Here is a 25045-nt window from a genome sequence, read left to right as displayed (position 1 = left end):
GTGAGTGTGTGCCCTGTGTGTGGCTGTGTACATATAGTTGTGGTTGCTCCCAAGGAAAAGCATCGCCGGGATGGCGATGATGTCGATGCTGATGATGATAATGATGCTGCCCGCCACTACCAGACTCATTTAGTGTGTTCCAATGGAAGACTGACCTCAGCAGGAGCAGCAGTACGAGCAGGAGTACGAGCAGGAGGAGCAAGTGCCAAGTGGCAAGAAATCGCACTGATCGACGCACAGCAGCAGCCAGAACCAGCCGCCGCACTGGCGTCGTTTTGCGAACGCGGCCTCATGCCCGATTCGATGATGGACATGGACCATCATCAGCAGCAGCAGCAGCGACACCAGCAGCCGCCGCGCTTGACTATGACGGCGAGCACGAGCACCTTTGCCCCACCGGCACCGCCAGCTGCCGCAGCTCCACCGCCCATCGATCAGCGGGATCGGGATAGGGATCGGGATCGGGACCAGCTGCATCAGCAGCATAATCACCATCAGGCCTCGTCCCCATCCACGGGCCCCATGATGCAACATCCAACGCAGCCGCCACCGCAGCAGCAGCAGCAGCAGTCCAGCATGCAGCAGCAGCAGCCGCAGATACGGGAACGGGAGAACCACCAACAGCAGCAGCAGCAACAACAGCAACAACAGCAGCAAATACAAGTGCAACAGCAGCAGCAGTTGCAACTGCCCGTCGGACATCATGCGCTGATGCAGCAATCGCAGCAGCAGCAGGCCATCCATCGGGCCGAGGCGCGACGAGGTGAGCATCTGGGAGTTTCGCACACCGTTCGCATAGGAACTTGGTGTTGCCAGAGAGAGAGAGAGAGAGAGAAAACTGAACGTTGGCTGAACTTGTTGCACGGTCGCCCCAACACCCGCGGCGGTACCGATCCAGGCCACATTTTTCATTAAATAAACCACAAAGAAAAAAGGCCAAACAAATTCACTTAGAGCCGCCACAAAAATGTCAAAAAATCTTAAATCTGTGCTTCTGCATCGCTCTGCAGGCTCATCGCTTGTGAATGTTACATCTATTTTACATCTATTTTTGTTTCCAAATATCTACCCACAAAAAAAAACGATCGAAACGGATTTCTACAGCTCTTTTTCTTTTTAGTTCACAAAACTCTGACTGAGAGAGAGAGAGAGAATGATTGTGATTGTGTGACTGATTGTTTGTGTGTGTATCTAGTAGCGCTTTTTATATACCAGATAGCATTCCAGGTTGGAGCTATACGTTCGTAATCTCTTCATTAGTCGCTGCTGCCAGCACATAATCTGCCAGCTTAAAAAGCGTTAGGGCCTCGCCTTCTGCATGCTGCTTGCTGCTTGTGCTTTTCGCATTTCGCATGCAAAACTCAATCAAAAATTACTTAAACATATAAAGAAAGGAAACAGCAGCAAGAGCAGCAGATCCAGACACCAGAAACAGGACTCACAGTGGCATTCCATTCCCCCAGCAACAGCAGTTTGACCCATTTTCCGAGCAAAGCTTTTGCCAGGGGCTGCTGCTGCTGACGTATGCGTTGATATTGTTCGGTCTGTGAGGGTGGAAAAAGGGGTCGAGGAGGCAGAGAGAGAGAGAGAGAGAGAGAGAGAGTGTGTGTGTAGTGCTGGTAGAGGTAGAGAACTGCTGTCCAACAGCCGTTGGCAGGTCATTAAAAAATTATGACCACACATTGTTTTCCTGCCGCCACCCCCCCACAGATTCCAGGCATATATTTAGCACTCTTTTCTGTGCTGTCCTGTCCAGTAACAACAATTCATTAAAAGCAGACAAAATCAAGCCCCTAGCAAGCAAATAAAACACGCAAATACTCCGGGGGGGCCAGGCAGAAAGACAACTTGCTTCAATTATTAATGGTTGATTCAATCCACAGAGGAATCAGGTCAGGCACGGGCTCAGCTCGGTCCCGGGCCGGGCCGGGCAGCAGGTGAAAATAATTAATGGCACAGCCATTGCCTCCATTCACCTAATTGCAGCAGTCCAGAGTCTGTTCTCTTGGCTATCTTCAGCATCGCTCGCTGAGTGGCTTCCAATTTGGCTATAAATCTATTAAGGTGCCGCCTCAAGGCGCTGCCTTCTCCTACGCAGGGCACCTCTCAATCGCAATTATTTTGAGATCAATTCCAATATAAAAGTTGTTTTCCCTCGCTGCTGCTGCTGTGGCTGTGGCTGTGGCTAAGAGGTTGTTTGGCAGCTTGTTGGCTTAGCCAGCGGTTCCATTCGGTTTTGCCTCGAAACTTTTTCCTTTTACCCCAGTGTCGCTTTTCATGTTCATGTTGATGTCTGTGTGTGTGTGTGTGTTTGTGTGTGTGCCTGTGTGTGGCAGCTCGTTAAAAACACTTTGCTGACGTCGTTGTGGCGGCTGGCTGGGTGTTGGCATTGTGGCAACTTTGCAACGAACTGTAATTGAAACTGAAACTGAAAATGCAAAAGCAAAAGCAAACTGTGCTCCGCTAATGGCCAGCGTTGCAGTTGCAGTTGCACCAGCAGCGTGTGGCATGCCCTGCCCCCCAATGCTGCACTGGCACTGACAGTAAATACCATTTAAATGTGTGGCATGAATAATTTATGATTTAACGCCTTTGGTTGTAGTTTTGCGTCTTTCTTTTGAGTTGCGTTTAGTTTGTGCATGGAAACCCCGAAAACCCACCCCAACCCGCACCACTACCCCGCTGCATGTCTGGCATGTAACCTTCTATGGCTACGTAGATCGCAGGATCACTTCTCAGTACACACTCTCAACACTGAATAAAAAATGGGGAGCGACACCAAGAACCAAGAACCAAGAACCAACCAACCAATCAGTCAGTCAATCAAACAATCAGCTAGCTCCCAGCGACAGCGACAAATCCCACAACGAATTGGTGCTCTGAGCTGAGGAGCTGCGATCCAGCCAACCAACTCCCGATTAATTACTCTTTGTTATTCGATTTATCGTATTCTTGCAGATACACAAGCAAAACATTCCCACGGATTTCTCTATTGTAAGTCGCACAAATTTGGACAAGAACCAAGAACCAAGTCCCACCCAAAGCAAAAGAAAAACAAAACAAAACCAAACAACAACAAAAAAGATTCCCACAAACACAGCCACACACACACACACACACAGCAATTGTTCCACCTTCTACTATAACTTCCATAACTAAAATCTTCCAACTATCTATAACTAAGAAACTATAAAGACTACAACTATCTATGACTAATATTTGATAGCGAAAACTTTCATTTTATTATATCTATAATTGTTATAATAATCGTACATCTCTCTCTAACTCTAACTCTAACTCTAACTATCTCTCTCCTTGTTTGTGTTTGTGGTTCAATGTTTTTTAACCCCCTCCCCCTATGTTGCGGTGTGTGGTGGCAGCCTCCCCCCCCCCCCACCACAAGTATGCTTAAAATATATATATAAATATGTGTATCCTTTTTGCCACACAACATTTTTGGAGGTGCGCGGGGCCTCAAGTATCAATAGGCAGAATGGGCGACTTGTTGCCAAACACAACAACAATTCTCACATCTCTGGACACAAACATCAAACAACAAATCTCTATTTTTTGGCTTCAACTTTAAGGCAGGCCACAGAAGCACTCCCCCAGTACCACCCACCCGCCACTCTGTGCATTTCTCCACCGACATTCAGTCTGCGATTTTTGTATGCGCCACGCGGACGCTTGTCTCCCATTTTGTTAAGAATAAACACACATTTTGAGCATTATTCATGCAAACAAAGAAAAACGAATGGAACGAATTGTGAAACGAAACGAAACGAAATTTGTGAACTTAAGCCTTAATTTGCAGCATTTGCCTTGAGCCCTACGAGTAACCGCTGTGTGTGTATCCGTCCATCCGTCCATCCATCCATCCTCCCCCCCCCGCCCGAGTATACCGAGTTTAAGTGCAATTTCTTTTCACGTTCTCTCACAGCGGATGAGGAGATCAGCGACAAGGCCTCAACATGCGGCAAACTTCTCATCTTTCTCTCCGTGGCATTGGTGATACTGACGCTGCCCTTCAGTCTCTTCGTTTGCTTCAAGGTAAGTGCAGAGTTCTGCTTCCAGATTTCGATTTAGATTCTGTGAATTTCTTTATTTCTCGCTTCTCTCTCTCTCTTGGCGGCGACCTTCTCTGATACTCTGACATTTTGCCATTTGTTTTATTTCACACGCCACATCCGCGTTGCAGGTGGTGCAGGAGTACGAGCGAGCGGTTATCTTCCGTTTGGGTCGCCTCATGCAGGGCGGTGCCAAGGGTCCAGGTGAGTGCAACTGAGGCAGAAAGCAAGGCAGTGTGGGGCGAGTGGGTAACCGGGTAACGATGCTATGCAAATTTTAGTGCCGACGAATTTGTGTTAATTGCTGCACTTGCTCCAAATTAGCCCCGCCTCTGGGCCGTGTGTGTGCTTGTGTGCTTGTGTGCTGACTCTTTGCCGTGACAGCTGCTCCCATTCCGTGTGGGTGGAGACAGGCAGGAAGAGATTATGCCCCAGCGGGTGTCAGGGCTCTCCCACACTGCCTTTTCCCCCATCTGTAGCAAGCGTTTAATGCATCTTGGCCACAATTGCAGGCATCTTCTTCATCCTGCCCTGCATCGACTCGTATGCACGTGTGGACTTGCGTACCCGCACCTACGATGTGCCACCACAGGAGGTAAGTGCTGCCCTGCGCTGCCATGTGGCAGTTGCAGCAACCATTTTGCGGCTTGTTGTTGTCGTTGTTCTTGTGTTGTCCAAGCAATAACGATGCAAATTTTATTTATGTACTTTAAAAACACCCCGAAACCCAAAAACCCCCACTACACACACCACACACACACACCACACACACACTTGACAAGCTAAAACGATGTTAAAAACGAAGTAAAGCAGAAACCAATTAAACTTTTAGCTGCAGCCACAAGTTATTCCAGCAAACACTTTTGTTAACAGCAAAAACACTTTTTCGTTTGTTTGTTTTTTTTTTTTGGTGCAAAGAGAAAAGACACTCGACACGCACACAGATACAGAGACACACACACAAAGACCAAAATATGTTGCTGCTCTGCGAGCAGAGCGGGAAGCAGCAACGGAGCAGAATGGTTGGCATGTGAATTGTTGTGTGGATTCTGCTGACAGCACACACACACACACACACACACACACACACATAAACAGTCTATGCAATTGGAGCGTGAATTACGCATACGCAACGTTGTTGCTCCGTGTCTCTCTCTCTGTGTCTTTTTTTTCTTTTGACTATTTCCTTCCCTCCCCCACCACCGTTTCTTTTTGACGTCTTTCTACCACCCCCCCACACCCTATCTCTCTCTCTCTCTCTCTATTTCTGGTTGTTGTACACATTGTTGTTGTTGTTGTTGTTGTTGTTGTTGCTGTTGTCGTCGCATGTCACGGCGTTTACGTTCTCTTTTTTTGGGTTTTTTAACAGTTGGCTTTGGCATTTTCCCCCTTTTTTCTTTCTTTTCTTCCTGCTGCAGTCTCGCTGTCATATGTCTTCTTCCTCTCTATGTATACGTATCTCTATCTGCAACTACACACATATAACTACCATCTATATCTCTATCTATGTCCATCCTTATCTGTATCTGTTAATGTATCCCTCCCCAGCCTCAACCACGAAACAGAAGAAACATCATTATTTCTACATTTTACATACATAATACATACATACACATGTATACCATACATAGATACGTGTCTTACTCCCAAACACTCAATTTCTTTGGCTCATAGTTTATTTAATTTGTTCCTGTGCCTTGCCCCAAGTTGTAGTTTTTGTTTCCTTTCATTTTGGGTTCATTCTTGTTGTGGCCAGGGGGTGTGTCCGTCCTAATGGACCACTGCACTGGGAGGCACAACCGAACCACAGCCACCAGCAGCTCGCACACATTTATCACACACCAATCTACACAGCAGCAACTTCCCTCTCTCTCCACTCTCGTTGTTGTTGTTGTTGTTGTTGTTCTTGGTAGTCTTTTGCCATATAAATTCTATATATATTTTAAATACTTTTGTATGGTATCCACCCCCAACCCGCGTACTGGTACAATGTTGCAGATTTTTATTATTATTGCCATGGTAACGGTGCACTCAACCACAGGACCACCACTCCACCCACACAGCATTACCATCAGCACTCACACAGCCACACACACACACACAAAGGATACTCGCGAATCGCTCCATTTATTTTTGGGGAATTTTTTGCGGGCAGCGAACGGTTTCCTCCCTTTTGGCTTCACTTACTTGATCTTTTATCTGCCACCCCAACAGCCATCCATTTTTCATATTTTTTTTTGGTTACCTGTGTACATATTTCATTGTTGTATAAAGTGAAAGCGGAAAGGCCCGGGACCCAATATGAAATTTATTAACAAAAGAGCAGCACAAAATCCAGCAGCCAAATGGCAAACTGCATTTAAGATCGAATGCGATGCTGCGACATAGCGGTAACTACTGTTTGGAATTTCCACATCTTTTGCTGACGTCACCCACACACACACACACACACACACAAACAGACACCCACAAAAGTCCAATATTACATTGCAGTTTTTCTTTCTTTGTGTTTCTTCTTTTTCGCCCTTTGCATATTTGCGATTTCCGTCAGCGTTCTCTTGTTCCTCGTTTCAGTTTCAGTTTCAGTTTCTGTTCTGCATGAAGGCCACTGCCATGGCCCCCTCACGATGGGTTATAGATAAAACAGAACACAAATTCACCCAAAAACACTCATACTAAAACCCGCAAAAACACTCAGCCAAAATCCCACTTTAATGTGTCATTTCATTTCGTTTTAGTTTTTAATCCGTAAATGTATTTAGTTTTTGATGTCTTTTTGAACCATTAACTTCAAGTTATTACAATTTGCATAGTTAAAGCTCTGATTGTTTTTTGCAATTAGAAATCGAAAAACGAAAACCAAAAACCAAAACCCAACAATAAATATGGCTAAATCAATGTCTAACCAAATCAAAAAATGTCCAAAAATATCAACAAATCGCCGGAATGCAACTGAAAAATTCTCTAAAAACTCTATCTGTCTCTCTCTCTCTCTCTCTATGTCAGTCGCTCTCTGTGTTCAGTTGAGCAGCGCACACATACATAAACATAAACATAAACATAAACATATCTACAGTAAATAAATACTTGTGCAAAAATTGCAAAACGAATTGGCGGGGCGGGTGCGGTGTTCGAAAAATCTCTCAAGCAGGCATTGGCTCCATCTCTCTCTTACACTCACAAAACTAAACACACACTCCAGTAGCTCTCTCTCTCTCTCTCACTCACTCTCTATCTATCTGTCAACTTGTCTGTCAGCGTAACTCACTCGCAGCTTGTGCCGCGCAAAGTTGCTGTGGAAATGAATGTCAAATGTTTGTTCACTGAACACAGAAGGGTGCAGCAGCACTCACACAAGCAAACACACACACAGACATGTACCTCAAACCAACGCACACACACAAGCATAGAACATAGAGCAGATACACATTCAATCATGCCCCCAAAAAACAGTTGCAAATCACTTAGCTGTAGGTCTTGCCAAAACCCCAGAAAAAACCAAAGATTAACGTTAATTTGCACACCCAAAAACCTATCTATATATCTATGTGTATCTCTCTCTATCTCTCTATGTCTCTCTCTCTCTGTCTAACTGTCTATCTAAATGTCTGTCTTGCTCACTCTTCTGCCACTAAGCAGGCACTAAACTAAACCAAATAACTATCCACATACCCCGTACCCCACTCTCTGTCTACCTATCTCTCTCTCTCTATCTCTCTCTCTCTCTCTTTCTATATATATACCACATATATATGTATACTTTGATTATGTTTTTATGAGCCATGTGTAGATTGTTCTTACCCACAATTTAAAACCAGAACAGATCCCTCAAAAACAGTCAAAACAGAACAAATATATTCAACAAAATGCACTAATTTGATAAGACCCCCCCCCACTACAAACCCCACCTTAAACCCCAGCCCGTGTTCGGTTAAGTGTTCGAATAATTTTGAGAGCATGCTAAATGAATATACTTAATATACTTAAATGTCTATGCTAAAAAGCTTTCTTAACTGTCTAACAACAAATACAAACCAAAAACCAAACAAGCACAGAACAAAATCCTCTTAAATGTGGGCCCTAAGCTAAGGTTTAAGTAAACAGTAAATCCAAGAGGAGCAAAGAAACCATTCAATTAAGAACAACATAAAAACACTCACAAAACACACAAAGACACAACCAAAATGCTCACACATTAACACATGAACAGCTTTTAGTTTTGACCCAACAAAAACCAGCCCCCCTCAAACCCCTTAAAAAAAAGAACAACAACAATTATTGTATTGTAAAATGAACTAATTAAATCGTTAACAATCTGATTTGTTTGAGCACAAGCGAAAGTGGACGCACGCCCCCCAGTAAAACGTAAACGTAAACGAGTACAGAAAGAAAATACAGACACTGAATATACCTATATATATGTGGATATATCTGCTGAGCGATGGCATATCCACATATATATATGTGTACGTAGATCTGATACCAAGAAACATAAAGGGGCCAACTGTCGAGCAAGCAAGCAACCCATGTCGAGTTCATCTATGTGTGTTTTGCGTGGTTTAGGCTGTTGTGAAATGGAATATGCCACACCCCCGTAAGCAGCTCCGCACGAAGGCTCCTCCACTGAGCAGAATCAAGAGCCAGAACCGTAGAACCGTAGAACCGTAGAACCGTAGAACCGTCACCCGTCCCGCCAGAACGTCGCGCTTAGACACAGTCCAATCCCCCCGCCCCCCAGCAGCTGTAGAGTGCTTAGACTGCAAATTAGTGACAAGAACTAGTACAAAGTCTCTCTCTCTTACAGAAATTACAGAAAGATCTATTTTCAGTTGATTTCATTTGCAAAATAAACAACAACAAACACCCATGCAAGTAGGCAGAAACTGTGCAAATTGTAATACGAATAAGTAACTATTGTTTATTGAAAACTCATTAGTTTAGGCGTTACAGTGTATAAAACTCTCGTTCCATGGTTTATGGAATATTTCATTTCATTTCATTTCATCTATCGCTGTCTCTCCTCTCCTCTCTGTCTATTACTGCTCTCATTTCTATGATTTCACCATGAAAATTCCTGTGTTGTTTCTTTTGTGTTCACCCTCTGGCCATGCACAGCAACACCAACACACAGCGCATTCTATTTCTCGGTACAGACTATAAAATGCATTCAATAAGCCAGCCCTCATCCAAGCCAAAACACGCAGACACTCACCCAGAGTCACACACTTTAATCACAAAGCCAACCACCCACTGAGTACCCCACTGAGGCACCCACTGAGCCCATCCACCGAGCCACTGACTATTGTTTGAAACAATAAGCCAGTGCATTGTTCTAGCCAAATTGATTTAGAGTTTGTGCCTAGACGGTGAGAGGCTTTTGCTTATTCGTTCGAGTTCCCATTCGTGTTCGTGTTCGTATTCATAATGGAGCGGATTGTCCATGATTATGTGCAGGTAGAGCCAGGGTTCTGTTTGGTTTGCTCTGCACAATTGAGGGGAAGATTGCATTTGTTTGTTTGGGGCATATTTAGGGTGCACTCTGCTTGAAACTAATGAAGACATTTCAGAGCTGTTCTTCGAATTTTGATAATGGAATGGCCAGCAAACACTGCATGGATTGTTCAATTAGCTTTAAGCCTTTGACTACTCGTTTTGTTGTCCCCCAGCAGTTTGACTTCTTCTTCCATTTTCCTTTCCACTTCAGTACCATTTTGTGTTGGAGCAGCAGCTTATATTTTCATTGAGTGCTAGAACTGCTAGAGCGAAGATTAAATCAAGAAGTTTCCACCTCAAAGGAGCAAGAACAATGCCGTTTTGTTATTTTGGGGAATACCAAAACGTGTTCTCCTCCGTTGTTCTGCTCAAGTTATTTCCCTGATGCACAGCGCAATCTCCTAGATGTTTCACATTAGCATTAGGCGTATCTGCTCCATTTTGGCTTCCCAGCTTCAAAAGTTCGCGCATCAAGCATTCGCCCTGTTGCCCAACAAGTCTTCAACTTCTATTGCCGCTGCTGCTGATTTGTATGGATAAAATGTTTGGAAATTTGTGAGGCCAAAAGTTTGAGGCAAATGGCAGAGCAGAGCAGAGCAGCGTGCAGCTACCCTCTTAGAGGGAGCTGCTCAAGCACATTGACACCACGGCTAGGGGCTTTTTGGAGAGCGCCGTAAAAAGTGGTCTAGACTACGCTGAACAATGTTTGGGCAGGTCGTAAAATGTCAAACGCTTGGTCTGTGGAGAGGAAACTTTTCCCCCACGTACATATATTTGGGAGTGTGTAAATAGTTTTGGCATAAGTTTAGCCAACTTATGAGCGGGGGGGGCAAGCCCGTGCCTGTGGGGCAACAAGGCCAAAAGAACACGAAAAATGTGAAAATTCGATTTTGGGCTTCATGGACCAAAGCGGACAGGGAATAGGTGGAGCCACGGAGGCGAGTCTAGTTGCCCTGCGGTGTGGATAGCCCACCGGAAAGTGTACATAAACCCACGCCCCCACACACCTTTTAGAATTGAAGACAAACATTTTCAGCAAACAATTCCAAGACCTTTCTGATGTTTGAGTTTCGATTCGCTTTTGCGTTTTACTTCTTTTCGGCTTATGATTTGCGCCTGAACCTCCTACACACAGACTCACACACACACACACACACACACACACACACATGCATAACCCCCGTACAATAACTTTACTTATACACTGTAACTTCAAAGCTCTTGAGTTTCGCTTCACTTTGAGCCGCTATATCGCACATCGCCGCCAATTGCAAATTGCTAGGATAGCTCGCGGGGCTCTGGCTAAAGTTCGCTGAATGCGAAAAGACTTTGCACGACTTTTGCCACACACAAAAAGCTATAGATACAGATACAAATACAGCTACAGATATGCAGATGCGAATGCAAATGCAACACTGATGCACATGTCTCATAGATGCAATAATCAAAGTGGAAGTGCGCCCCCTGCTTCTGTGTGCCTCGTTTTGGCATTGTCCTGCCCCGAAATGGCAAAAGTTGTTGCACTCCTTGCACTTAGTTCTATTAGAGAAGAGCGGCGGCAGCCGACAACGTTCAAGTCAAGTGCAATTCGCATTCTATTTTATCACTCTCGGGGCCAAGAAGTGCACAATTCTGCACAGATACAGATACAGATACACCATAGCGTTAGCCACTCGTTTTGTATCTGTCCTTTGTGTATGCAAAGATACTTTTCTCTCTCTCTTTGTGTATATTTTATTTTGTGTTGTGTTCGGCAACAACCACAATTAACAATAACAATAACAATACAAAAAATACCAACTAACAATAAGAAGAATACAAACAATAGAGGGAAGAGAAGAGAAGAGATGAGATGAGAAGAGCAAAAGGCTAAAAAAAGCAAAAATATGTCCCTACCCACTGCATCTTGTAGGTTCTCACAAAGGATAGCGTTACGGTTTCGGTGGATGCAGTGGTTTACTATCGCGTATCAAATGCAACGGTCTCTATAGCGAACGTGGAGAATGCTCACCATTCGACCAGACTACTGGCACAGACTACTCTACGAAACACAATGGGAACTCGGCATTTGCATGAGATACTCAGCGAGCGTATGACGATTTCCGGCACAATGCAGGTGAGTTCAAACCCCCATGAAGCCCCGCACCAAGTCCACAACTTGGAGTGCACAAGGAGNTCAGACCCTACAGTCTTCCTCCACTAATTTGCTTAGTGGCCTCCGAAACAGACAAACAAACAAACAAACAAACGTACAAACTGGGGAAATCCGGCAATGCTGCATAAATGCAGTCAGAGCGGCAGCCAGCCAGAGTGCTTTCCCTGACAGATGACATTCCACTCGCTGGCTCCTAATTATGCCGCAGAGCAGAGCAGAGCCACTGCCTCTGCCTCAAAACCTTAAAGTTTTCCCTCCAGCTAAATATTAATTGCACAATTCAGCATCTGCCAAAGGCCAGGCCACCACGTCGCACCCTTCCGCTCTGCCTCTCTGTAAGTTTTCGTGCCTGGCATAAAATAATCTGACTCTAAAGCGCTTTTTCATAGCTGAAAATTGAAAAGTGAGGCTGGAGTGAGGGTTGGGCATGTGCTGCAGGGGATCTGATCCGCATATCTTAGCCGCCAGGCAGCCAGGCAGCCAGGCAGCCAGCCAGCGAGCGAGCGAGCACAGATGCCAACTTAACCCAAATTCTATGGCATGCAGGAAGGGGGTGCTGTGCCCCTGTGTTATTCTCTTTATTTATTTATTCTCCGCGCCATATGAAAAATAGTTCAAAATCAGGCAACATCTCGAGCAGGCAGCCAGCCACGTCGAACATGTGCCCCAACTGCCGTCACTCCCTTTGGCTGCAGCTGCCAAGTGCTGCTGCATTTTCAGCTTTTTCCATTTTCCATTTCAAGGATGTGCTGCTGCTGCTGCTGCAACGACCCACAAACAATGCGCGGAGGGGGGTGCAAATAAAAGCAAAACCGAAACGAAACGAAACGAAACGAAACTGTTAACGACCTGAAAAACGCGTGTAAACAAAAACTAATGTATTTTTACTGCTATTTCTCACACGGCTCATCCATCCAACAACCTGCAACCTGCAACCTGCAACCCAACCACCAACCAACAACCACCTGGCTCCACCCTCCTCCAATCATAAACAGGTTCAACTCGACGAAGCCACCGATGCCTGGGGCATCAAAGTTGAACGTGTTGAAATGTAAGTAGCACAGCTCCCTCTCCCCCTCCCCCTGTCTCTCTGCTGCCCCACAGACCAACCTGAAAAGGTTTCTGTGTCAAGCTCTGAAAATATAAATAAACTTTCATAAACGTTTTGCCGCACACATATTCGGCCATAGCCGAAGTTTTCGCACACTCTAAAGGGGAACTCAAGATAAGAGTTTGGTTTTGAAAGTTAAAAGTGTGACCGCAACGGCAGTCGGTTGTGTTTAGTGTTTATTTTGGTTGCATTCCACTAACCTAGAGCCTTAGGATAGGCGCAAAAACTGACACAAATATTTGAGTAACTTTCCAGAAAAAGATTTACTCTCTGCTCTTATTAGCTATGTTCCAGATACTTAAATGCTACCAAAGAGTGCTCAAAGTACATCCTCTCACACCATTAATCAATTATTCCAAAAGTGATTACATTTCAGCTGAAAAGTTATGCCATTTCCACCTCAGGTTGTGCCTTTTTTTCTGCCTACCGCAAAGTTCACCCTGGTATTCCATTCCACATTCCACTCTGCCTATAAGGCGTCCCAGAAGCAGCCGTATTCCAACGTCAGTTCCATTAGCATTGTCACAGCATCGGCAAGGCCACAACACTCCCATTTTCCAGGCACTTTTCTCTGCTCCTTTATCGCAGTAATGATGGCGAAGCCATAGAGTGGGGGAGTGGGCTGTGGGAACCTGCCACTGCCTGCCGTTTGTCTGCTGTCACAGATGCCCTGTTGTGGCAATTTATTTGGCTCAGGCCCGGGCCAAGTGGCTACTTTGTCAGCTTCAGTTTGGCGCAGGGGGCAAGTGTGAGGTGGTGCGGCACGTCAAATGTCTCGTACATGGAACGAACAACAATATAGCTGCTGGTGGCAACAATACCATGTCTATGCTGGCGTGTTGGCCATGTTAAAACAGCTGCAACAACTTGACGCGTTGACGGCTGCCTTGCTGTTGTTGTGGCCATGTTGCGGCTGCTACCTTGCTGGCTCCTCCACCCAAGCTGTTGTTTCCTACATAAATGCTTTTATTTTATGACAGTTGGTAAATTTTTCATTGAATATCTGTATGTGCCCTCATGGGTGTCGGGGCCAAATGTGTTATGACATTAGATCAGCTGCTGGTCCATCATTATCCCAAATGGCTAATAAAATGCCAGTGAATGGGGATGCGGTCCAATCGATTTATAGCTGCGGCAATCCAGCACTCATTAATAACCAAATGAGCGGGAATATTTCAGCGAATATCTAAGATGTTTTCCATACAAATTTAATGGCATTTTGTGAGGACTTTTGAGCCAAGACAGGAAGCAGTATAGTTATTAATCGAGCGCACTTTGATATTTCCTGTCTACTAATCTTGTTTTTGCTTTTCCGTCGGCTGCTCGAACAAAACAGCAAGGACGTGCGTCTACCCGTGCAACTGCAACGCGCCATGGCCGCTGAGGCGGAGGCTGCCCGTGAGGCACGCGCCAAAGTCATTGCCGCCGAGGGCGAGCAGAAGGCATCGCGGGCGCTGCGTGAGGCATCCGAGGTGATTGGCGACTCGCCGGCTGCCCTTCAACTTCGCTATCTGCAGGTGAGTGCAGTCCAGTGACTCTTCTCCCCTTTGGAAAGACTGACACTTCCGTTCTCTCTCTCCTTTGACAGACACTCAACACCATTTCTGCGGAAAAGAACTCGACGATTGTGTTTCCCCTGCCCATCGATTTGATAACGTATTTCCTGAAGACCAATGAAGCCTCCACCCAGCGGAAGGCGGCCAATGCCAGGGATGCCCTCGGCTATACGCCGCCTCCACTGCAACTACCGCCTCAGCAGCAGCAATACCAGCAGCAGCCGATGTACCCACAGCAGCAGCCGATGTACCAACAGCAGCCTCAAGACCAGCAGATGCAGCAGCAGCAGCAGCAGCAACAGCAACTGCAACAACCGCAGCAACAACAAATGCAACAACCGCAGCAACAGCAGCAGCTGCAGCCGCAACAAACTCCGCCGCAGCAGCAACAGCAACAACAGCAGCAGCAGCAGCAGCAGCAGCCAATGCAACAGCAGCAACCAATGCAGGCCCAGCAGTATCAACAGCAGCAGGAGCCGCAGCAGATATCCTCGGCCATGTAAGACGACTCATGGGTTCCCAGGGAATCAGAAATCTAGTTTGTAAGACCCATAAGTGCGTTTAGGGGCTGCTAACCAACAGCAGCAGCAGCAGCAGCAGCCCCCACGAACAGCAGATGTAGTTGCAACATCAAGCAGCAGCAAATGCAACCAAAACCCAGATCTGCCCCCGACCAACATGTAGCTCCAGGGCAAGGCCACTCATGGCTAGACACTGGACGTACAGTGGTCTAGGGGGGACTAGTTGTAAGTGTTTTTGAAGCAGATTATTTATATATTGTAACAGGATATTGTAAGGATATCCTAAAAGTGGCATAGATTAGCTAAACATTATGTTTTTCGGTTGTTCGGACTTTGGATCTGTGGCCCGTGCTCGTGAGAATTCTAAAACCAACCAGTTCTGAGAATACGGAGAATTTGCTGCAACAAATTTCCGGATAGTTAGAAATGGTTGGTTTGGTTTTGTATTCTCACAGCCAAGAGTGCAGGCCCCAGTCTCCGCAGTCAACAAAGTCATTCTTAATACTTCAAACTATTCCAATAACCAATCAAAATAGTGGCATACTTGTATTTAGAATGTACACAACGTGTACGAAAACGAATGGATGGTTGGGTTAATCCTACGTGCATCTAGGAATATTCCAATCGAAACGAACTCCGATTTGATGTCCATTTTGGATGTCGCTTCTGCTCCAGCTGCAGATGTGGCAGCCATTGTGGAGGGACGATCGACAAAACAATAAATAAAAGTAATACGAATTTATTGTACATACAATAAACAATACACCCAAAACTGTTCACCCAGTATACGTAGGGACCTAAACTCTATTCACATATTGGACAGTCAGATATCGTTGCTAAATAGCTAATTCATACTCCATAAATACATTCGAGTACTAGATATATACATATTTGTATTAGTAGTAGAATATTGAAATACTATATCGTATCGCACAAAAATAGACATTTTATTCTGAACAAAACATTCCCCCAAAACATAAAAAGACCCCAAACGAAGTGTTGGACGTACACACAATTAGGAACGTTGTATGTAAAATTGGTGCATATTGTATTTGCATTATTATGGATTCATTACTATTCTTATTAATGAAACAAAACGAACACCTAATATAACAATAATACATCTATATACTGATATACTATATGGCACATGTCTTACGTACATACTATGTACAATTTTGCCTTTGAACAATTTTTAAACGGAACGATTTCATTATAATATATACAACTATACATATAATAAAATAAACAAAGAAACCGTACAATAAACAATTTCAACTTTTTTGGTATCCAAAAAAGCAAAAAACCCCAACATTCTGCATGATTTTGTTTTATTTTGGGTCTCTTGCGGGCACATCAGATGTGTTTAAAAGGCACAGCATACTTTTGGGGCTGCCTTTTAGTTTCAACGTGGGGCATACTTTCAGGCTGCAATAGTCATGGTTTTATATTACAACATGGCTTAAAACGGTTAATCCTTGTGGTTCATGAGGTCCTTGGAGGACTCAAACGATTCATGGGACTCTTCCGCTCACGCGGACATATATCACGTCCTGGTCGGATGTGAAATGGCCATAATATAAAAATTATATCCTTAATCCTTGATGTCCTCGATGCCAAAATAATGCAGAAGGATCAGAATAGTTGTCCTGATTACGAAAAGGTGCGGCACGTCCTGATCAGGCAACAAATGGCCAAGATGTAGAACAATTACATTTTGAGATTTAAAAAAAACCGCCCAGTTTCATAGCAGCCAGCTGGTGATAGGATGAAGAAACATAAAACCAGCTACCAGCTACCTGCTGCTGATTTATGTTCGCCTAGTACTCGGTCCGAAAATTTGCATTTGAGGCAAGCAATTTGGACAGTACAATTTGTTGTACAACAAACAATTAAACAACCTGAACCGTGGCGCCCCCAACCGCTAGCGGGAAATTCTGGAACTACGATATTTAGTTCCAGCCGTGGCCGTCATGATCGAGGGGGCGCCACTGGTTTTTGCCTTCAAGAACTGTTGAAATTGTTGCATCGCTCAAATGGAAATTTTCGGACCGAGTACTAGGCGAACATAAATCAGCAGCAGGCAGCTGGTTTTTATGTTTCTTCATCCTATCAAGAGCTGGCTGCTATGAAACTGGGCGGTTTTTTTTAAATCTCAAAATGTAATTGTTCTACATCTTGGCCGTTTGTTGCCTGATCAGGACGTGCCGCACCTTTTCGTAATCAGGACAACTATTCTGATCCTTCTGCATTATTTTGGCATCAAGGACATCAATACCAATACCAAAAATATCTGAAAAAGAATCTTATTCATAATAAATATCTGAATAAAACCATTAAATTAATTTAGTTATTACATATTTTTCCATTTTATTATTTATTATCATTGTTAATTGTATTATTATTATGCATTACACACCAAACCGACTTAACGGACACATTTCTATCATCATTTTACATCAACTAAATTCTTCAGTTTTTATATCATACCTCGCATATTCGCATTGGGAACTCTTCTCGTCTATCCATTATACAAATTATTCGATAATTTCGATTTGTTAGTTCTATAATTATTCATCCTTCATTTGTTATGTGTTGTTTATAATATTCTAATGCAATTACTGCATAGCGCGCATGGTCGGGGGGTTGCAGGCGGCACGTCTACCCAGGCAGAGGCTGAACGATTTTGAAAATCTTTCAATTTGATTGCCGCTGTATTTTGTATACAAAAAATGTTGTGAAATTGTAGTTCTTGTTGATGCCTTGCGTGCCACCTGTACCACCGTCTGCCACCTGCTGCTCTTGCTGCAGTTGCTCCTGCCACATTGTATTATTGTGCAATCGAATTTGCCTTTAGGTCTACAGTTTATGTCAAGTTTATATACAAAAATTCATCAACTACGCTAAACAATTTCAGTTTTGCCTTTGAATTATAACAATATATTAATTACTCGTAAATTATCTGCAATGATTCCGTTGTGGTTGTGGTTTCTAACTTGAATGCCATTTCATACAATGATTGGTTGTTCTTTTTCTTGTTCTGTGTGTGAAATGCCTCGAGTTCTTTACAAATACATTTATGTATACTTTCAATACGAAATGCTAAACTTTGGTTTTATGCTACAGAATGTGCACACAATGGCCAACACAATATATATATATATATATATATATGTATATAGATATGCTAGACGGTAGTCGGTAAACTAAAAAAACTATAACAAAAGATATTAAATAAATTAGATCGAGTGCATCCTCAATTCAAGTGCATCCATCTCTGTGTGTGTTTGTTTGATTTGTGTGGCTAAGAGATTGATTGATAGATATTGATATCGATAGACTGACGCTATCATTTTTGTTGAAACCCTTGAGATAGCAGTTTATCCATATGGCTATTGATCGATCGGTTTGCTGCACACGCAAGGAACAGCGGGTTCTGGACAGACAGAGAGAGAGAGAGAGAGAGGAACTAAATGCGGGCCAATGCTGCAGGATTTTGCAGGATCTATGCTACATGGACAGTGCCCAATTATTGCGTGTGTGTTTTTGTGTGGCTTGTGCTTAAGTATACAAAAACGAAAAGTAATTAATAATTTTGGCATAAACTTAAATGTACTCTATAAACATTCATTGGTTTAATCGCTAGCAACGAATCTGAAATGCGTTTTCCGTTTGTAATGATTTGTACAAAATGCAATTTGTTTTCTTAGCCTCTCAACTACTCGGAGGAAGCAGCAAAATAGTATTCATATTTTTTGTCTGTTTCTTTCATAGATATATAGATCTGGTTGACATGGAAGTAGGAGACGGAGACGGAGACGGAGACGTGGGGCCGCCTTATAAGTAAATGCCATCATTGGAGTTTCATCATTTAGCAACAATTTCAAAATACACAAGTGTCGTGATTGATTGATTGATTTGAGTTAAATAATACTTGGCTTAGTCGATATAAAGTCGCGTGTACACATGGAAAGTAGAGGGGGAAAAATCTATTCAGCAGAGGGCGGAGTAGCAGGAGTTCCAAAGAGTTTTTGAGTTTGATTTGTAGATTGGTTTGGTTTGGTTTTTCTTTTGTTTTGTTTATACATAAAATGCACCTAAGGACCGTTTAAAGTAGCATTAGCGTTAAATCGTTAGAGGCTGCTGTGTATTCGATAAGAAATTCAATTTTCTTCGGCCCAGCTTCTGCTTCTGCTTCTGCCTCTGTTTCCACTTCTTGTTAAGCTTACAAAACTAGTTAAATACTTGCTATTTCCATAGTACATACATTTAGGTATATAAATTATAAAATAGTTTTGCGTGTAAAATATAAAATTTTGTGGTTTCTTTTTTTTTTTGTGTTTTTTGCCTTTGTTTGGTTTTCTGAATTGTTGTTTGAATACGCTTAAACACATACATTTAGAGTAGAGTTTCATTTAGTTGCATGTCTGCTGGTTGGTTGGTTGGTTGGTATGCAACGATGCCATTTTAAAAAGTCTTACGAATTATAGTAAATATGCATATAAATGTATAATATATGTATAACTTTATGTACTATATATGTGTTGTATGTTTGCGTGTGTGTTTATGTGAAGTGGGGGGGTGTGTATGGTGTGTGGTGTGTGGTGTTTGGGTACTCCTCTTAGTCTTGCACCTCTCGATACGGCACCTCGGACGTGACCGAGAACGACTCAAAGTAGTGATTCAAGAACTCAAAGGTCGGCCGCTTCTCGGGCACCGCATCCCAGCATTGCAGCAGCAGCTGGTAGATGTTGTCGGGGAAGTAGTGATTGGTAGGCTTTGGCATACGGAAGCCGCGCTCGATATTCTCGATCACCTCGCGACTGTGCATGCCCGGATAGGGCACCTGCCCGTACGTGAACAGCTCCATCAGCAGTATGCCGTATGACCAGACATCCGACTTGATCGAGAACTTGCCGTAGATGATGGCCTCGGGCGCCGTCCACTTGACGGGGAAGCGGGAGCCCTGCTTGGGACAGTACTCGTCGTCGGCAATGACACGTGCCAGTCCGAAATCACAAATCTTCGCCACATTATTATCGGCAATGAGAACATTGCGTGCCGCCAGATCGCGGTGGATGAGCAGCTTGGATTCTAGATACTCCATGCCGCTGGCCACCTGCGTGGCTATATAAATGAGATCCTCAAAATGCAAGTAGCGGCCATCGCCTTCACGTAAAAAGTCCAGCAGACTGCCCTTGGACATGTACTCCTGCACAATGTAGATGGGCTCCTCCTGCAAAAGGAATTCGATTCGAGTGTTAGAAAGTTGTTTGAATGGGAACTTGACAGGAGTTCCTACCTGCGAGCAAACTGCGTAGAGTGCCACCAGGCGATTGTGACGAAACTTCTTCATGATGGCCGCCTCCTGCAGGAATGCAGCCGTGGACATGGTGCCCTCGCGCAGCGTCTTGACTGCCACATCGATGCTGTTGCGCCACTTGCCGTAGAAGACCTCGCCGAAGTTGCCGCGTCCAAGTTTCCGCAGCAGCTGAATCTCCGATCGTGGTATCTCGTACTTGTCACGCAGCTCTGGCCCCAGATCCCACATCTGTGGCTGGGGCTTGGGGCAGGGACGCGACAGTATGTGACACAGGCCGAGGGCATTTTCTTCTCAAGAAAGGAAAGCAAACAATCATTAATGACTTCCACTCTTGAATCTCTTATCGAACTAAATACTCACTGCTGTAGGCCATGACCAGAGCCTGGAGCGAGGGAAATGTCTGATTGGTGGCTATGTAGTAGCCGCCATTGTCCAGCGGCTTGATGCGATAGTGCTTCACGTGGTAGCCGCGTCCATCCTCCCAGTCCTTCACCGACAACGAGTAGCCATTGGGATTGTGTTCGGAGGGGCGTACCAGGAATGTGCCACGAGGATTCTCCTCCGCCAGCAGCAGCTTGTCCGCCTCCTTGCGCAGCACGTTCTCAAAGAACCAGCTATCGGGAGGGAGAAACAGGATTAGAGGAGTTGACTTTGGAGTGGGCTTTCTCCCAATGCTTACTCTTCGCTGTTCACGCTGCGCTCTTCGGCCACAAAGTTCAGCGGTATGAGTCCCTCCTGGCGTGTAGTCAAATTGACGACGCGCCACCAATCGGACTCGGTGTCGTCGATGACCTCCATGCGGTCGCCCTTCATGAAGCTCAGGTCGGATTCATCGCGGGACTTGTAGTCGTAGAGGGCCACCACAACGCGCTTCAGTACGACACCAGGCACACCAGCTACGGAGACAGAGAGAGAGAGAGAGCGAGAGAGCGAAAGAGTGGAGCGAGAGTTAGTGGCAATTTTCTGGGTGTCTGGCGTCGGGGTCTGTAAATTTGATTTGCAGCCGTAAATTTGCAATTTATGGCGACAAATTGGGAAAATTCATGTTGCTTTTTTTTGTACATTTTTGTTGTCCTGCCTGTCGCATCCCATCAAAAGTTAATTACAATTTAATGAGTTCAAGTAGGGGTTCGTGTTGGGTTTTGGGGCGGCAGACAGGCGGCCAAATGCAAATTGGATAGCATACTTTCTGGGGCCCGAAACAATTTCATTTTGCTGCTGCCAAGCCACAAATTTGGCACTGACTTGCATTTGGCTAATTGATTTAGGCAAGGCGAACGCATAAATAAACTGCACTTGTCGACATGTACAGACTTTTGTTGCCTTGGCCGCTTCGCTGCTGCCTGCCCTCCATTGGGCCATGTATTTTCATCCATTCGAATGTTTCAATGCTCGTGCTGACAAAGCCAGAGACCCAAAGAGCCAGCACAAATCACTGCCCTGGCCAAGCACTCAACCTCTATAGGCGCATTTGATGGGTTTACACGACCTAAGCGGCTTTAACGGGGTCCCCGCCTATGCCATGCCATGCCAGGGATACGAACTGCTGTCAGAGCTAATCGTTTGCATGCGAGGTCTAAGCGGCAGCAGTGAAAAAAGCCCCATGACAGGTCACATCAAAATAATATGCCATTCAAAAATAAAACGAATGTAGAAACTACAAGCAGTACATTTATCCATAAGATGTCAGTGCATTCCCCAGAGGATTGCCCGCCCATCCTCTAGAGTCCATACTGTCTGTTGTTATTTAAGTTTTGCATTGCAATGATAACTTTTCCACTTGCTACTGAAGTCATAAAGTCGGACATGGCGCTGTCAAAGGATGGAATTTCTTGCTTTTTACTTCGTTTTTATAATATAATTTCCCCCCTTCTCTATAAAGGCCACACAATGCCGTCATATTTTATGCAATTTCCCCACTCTGCAGTGGCATTAATTCAGCACCCGATGCCCCTACCAGCTTATCGTTTGTAACCCTTCGCTCGCTGCTGTGGCACGCACCCTAGAAGCTGGTCAAGGTTAACGACTGTCATCATATTACCCGTGCAAATATGGGAATTGCGTTGCCACTGCCACTGACACTGCCACATGCCACAAATGAGTTTCCTTGGGTGGGCCTCCAGAGAGGGAGAGACTGACTCTAATTATGGCTGTTGCAAGTAGATTGCTGTTGGTGTTGGTGTTGGTGTTGGTACGTTTGGTTTGCCAACAAACACATTACGAATAAATATGCAAACACAAGGCCGCAAAAGGTTAAAGCCAATCTCCTCTGTATCTCTGTGGCAGGCAAAAAGTCAAATTGCTAATTAAAAGCAGAAATTACCACCTGCCCTCCTATCCCATCGGGGAATTAAAACCCCAAACTAATTACGAATTCATGATAATGCACGAATATTAGATCGGGGCAAAGGTCTCTACTCTACTTCTACTTCCACTCACTTGGTGTGGTGCGGGTCCTAATGATGTCAACGCCAGCCTTGCCGCCAATTTTCAGTGGCCCACGATGATTGGGATCGGGGGTGTAGCGCGAATCCAGGGAGCCGCCATTGTTGTGCTTCTGAACAAGGCCGCCGGCGCCAACCCCACTGCCGCTGTTGATGTGCGTCTGGCCAAAGGTGTAGTCGGACTTCTTGTAGCCGCCCGTGGGATAGGCCAGAGCCAGTTCCTGATCCTGCCGCTTGCTGCAGCACTTGTTGCCCATGATGGTGATGATGGTGATGATGCGTGGATGATTTCTGTGATTTCTGTTCCCAACTTTTGAGCCTTCTACTGGTTATCAGTTCTCAGTATTTCTGTCTCTCGGTCTCTCAGTGTTTCGTGTGTTTCGTGTATGTGTTCAGCCTTCACACATATTTGGCATTTGCGGATCGTTGTTTGCTGTTGTTGTTCTTAACAATAATTAAAAGTTGTCTGTGTGTTCTGCCGTATTCCGTGTGGTTTACTTTAGTAGTAGTTTAAACTATCAGTCAAGTGGGTATTCCCGGGGGCCTCTCAGCGGGTGCCGCACGGTTCGCATCAAAAGTTGCAGTTGGAGGGCATTGCCTTGTGTGTGTTTTTGTGTGTGGATTTGCAGGGGTTTTATCTGTGTGTTGCTATCTGAGTGTCTGCCGATCCGCAAAAACGCATCTCGGGTATAAAAAATGTTGTGACTCCGCCTACTGCCGCTGCCACTCCTCGTCGGACATCTGCTGCTGTTGCTGCTGTTGCTTCTGTTGCTGCTTCTGCTGGTTAGTCCTTGCGGTTTTTGGGGACATTGCTGCACCTGCAGAGTAAAGATAAACAAAAGCAAAAGCTAAAATTAGTTAACGTTAATAAATATTCATTAAATGTGCATTTGCCAGACAAAGGAGTCTGTCCCCTGCCATTGCCAGTCACTGACCCATGTCCATTCGGGCAGACAAGCCACAGCCGCAATGGCCGAGCAGCAGTCCTGCAATTGTCCTGGTGGTGTCCGGTGGGTGCTGTCTAAACGTTTTTGGCACATTATTACACTTGACTTGGCCCCCAGAGGACGTCCATCGTAGGACAACTACTCTGCAGACAGTAACTTCCCTGGCATCATCCCTGCACTGGACCTTTGTCAGCGGATGCAACAGCAAAACTGAACTCGTGCCAGAGCTTTCGCATAGAGATGCCAAGTTATTTTTGTTTATTATTTGAAATTCCTTTTTTAAGCGACTATTTTTGTTCATTTTCAGTTGAATATTGATTGTTCGCCCTGCCTCGATCAGCCTGTTAGCCTGTGCCCTGAACTTGCTAAGGTGTGCAAAAAGGAGTGTGAGCAAAAGGGACAGCTAGTGATATCATTTCAATGCAAGCAAACTGTTAACTGTGTAAGAGCGGAGGAGTCGAGTTGGAGAGTAAGAGAAAAGAGAGCACAGCAAGCAGTTCAAAATTAAAAGAGAGCGCAACACTCAGTAACAGAAATCACAGTTATCTCCAGTTATCGGCTCTCATCACTCTGCATCAGCCAGAAGGCAAAAACAGTTGCAGTCGCTCTCAACGATCCCACAATAGCCACAAAACAGCAAATGCAGCAGCAGGCAGCAGCAACAACAACAGTAACTGTAGTGAAAGAGACAGCAGCAACAACAACTGCAATAGAGCTGCAGTGGAAGAGACAACAGCAGCAGCAGCAGTAACAACAAAACTGCAGTTTGAAATGTTGCCAGCTGGACAGGCTCAGGCACGGCACTATCCCTCTCCACTCCACCCCCGCTTCGCATTGCTTTTGTCTATTGACTCAAGCCTGGCAGGCATCTGTTTATTGTTCAATTGGATAATTATGGTCTCCAATGAGCGGAGTGCGAAGAGTAGCAAAGTGGAGTGTGGAGAGTGTAGAGCAGATGAGAGATAAGTACGAGCGATGGAACTGCTGCAGAGAGGCGGGAGCGAGGCCAAGGCCACAAACTAGCACAAGAGTATGATTATAGCTGTACTTCTCTTTCCCACTCATCGGCTTGGACACTCCCCAGGCAATTTCGATTGTTGTTGCTGCCGGACTGCTGCTGCAGTTTCACATTTTAATTGTTATTGTTGCGCATTTGTTGTGTGTCTGTGTCTGTGTCTGTGTGTGTGCAGCTGCCATGAAATTGTCCCTGTCTGCTGGTAGTTGGCAACGGGGAAGGATGCATTTTGTGGCATTAGCTAATATCCAGTCATTGTGTCGCTCCGCATGGCAGGGCATCAATTATTAAAGCCATGTTTTAGCCAGAGACTCAAGTGAGGCTCAACCAACTGTCATGCCGAAAGCCGAACGCAACTAGAATGCCCAAGGAAATCCATAAAATGCCAATCGAAATGAAAATGGTTAGGAAAG

The 25045-nt window shown here is 44.9% G+C and overlaps 2 protein-coding genes and 1 long non-coding RNA gene across 5 annotated transcripts in view; 1 reads left to right on the top strand and 2 right to left on the bottom strand.

Moving 5' to 3' along the window:
- LOC117579058 (band 7 protein AGAP004871) overlaps positions 1-14717 on the top strand; it is a gene marked incomplete at its 3' end in the record, with an annotated part of 14923 nt that extends 206 nt beyond the window's left edge. The window contains exons 1-9 of the mRNA XM_034264762.1: positions 1-763; positions 2959-2994; positions 3941-4050; positions 4199-4271; positions 4580-4662; positions 11473-11676; positions 12711-12766; positions 14163-14343; positions 14415-14717. The exon at positions 1-763 is cut by the window's left edge and continues 206 nt beyond it. Coding sequence (XP_034120653.1) covers positions 292-763; positions 2959-2994; positions 3941-4050; positions 4199-4271; positions 4580-4662; positions 11473-11676; positions 12711-12766; positions 14163-14343; positions 14415-14717 — 1518 coding nt within the window. The remainder of the gene's footprint in view (positions 764-2958; positions 2995-3940; positions 4051-4198; positions 4272-4579; positions 4663-11472; positions 11677-12710; positions 12767-14162; positions 14344-14414) is intronic.
- A 3725-nt stretch (positions 14718-18442) lies between these two features.
- On the bottom strand, positions 18443-23378 carry LOC117579056 (tyrosine-protein kinase Src64B). Of its 2 annotated transcripts, none has more exons than XM_034264758.1 (5): positions 22666-23378; positions 20906-21122; positions 20587-20840; positions 20206-20516; positions 18443-20139 (listed from the first exon to the last, which is right to left on the bottom strand). In XM_034264758.1, the coding sequence occupies exons 1-5, from the start codon at positions 22925-22927 to the stop codon at positions 19525-19527; spliced, it is 1659 nt and encodes a 552-aa protein (XP_034120649.1). In that variant the 5' UTR covers positions 22928-23378; the 3' UTR covers positions 18443-19524. The 2 variants fall into 2 exon arrangements, with proteins under 2 accessions (XP_034120649.1, XP_034120650.1); XM_034264759.1 differs by having other exon boundaries at positions 20206-20513; positions 22666-23377.
- The window catches only part of LOC117579071, a 28142-nt gene continuing 26472 nt past the window's right edge, over positions 23376-25045 (bottom strand). Inside the window, exon 3 of one of the 2 annotated variants that reach the window (XR_004573430.1) lies at positions 23376-23488. This is a non-coding gene — a long non-coding RNA (uncharacterized LOC117579071). The remainder of the gene's footprint in view (positions 23489-25045) is intronic. The other variant, XR_004573431.1, reaches the window with a different exon arrangement.

Source organism: Drosophila guanche, unplaced genomic scaffold (assembly GCF_900245975.1).
Source record: "Drosophila guanche unplaced genomic scaffold, DGUA_6, whole genome shotgun sequence".
In the NCBI taxonomy this organism is placed as follows: Eukaryota; Metazoa; Arthropoda; class Insecta; order Diptera; family Drosophilidae; genus Drosophila; species Drosophila guanche.
This window is presented reverse-complemented; position numbering and strand designations above follow the sequence as displayed.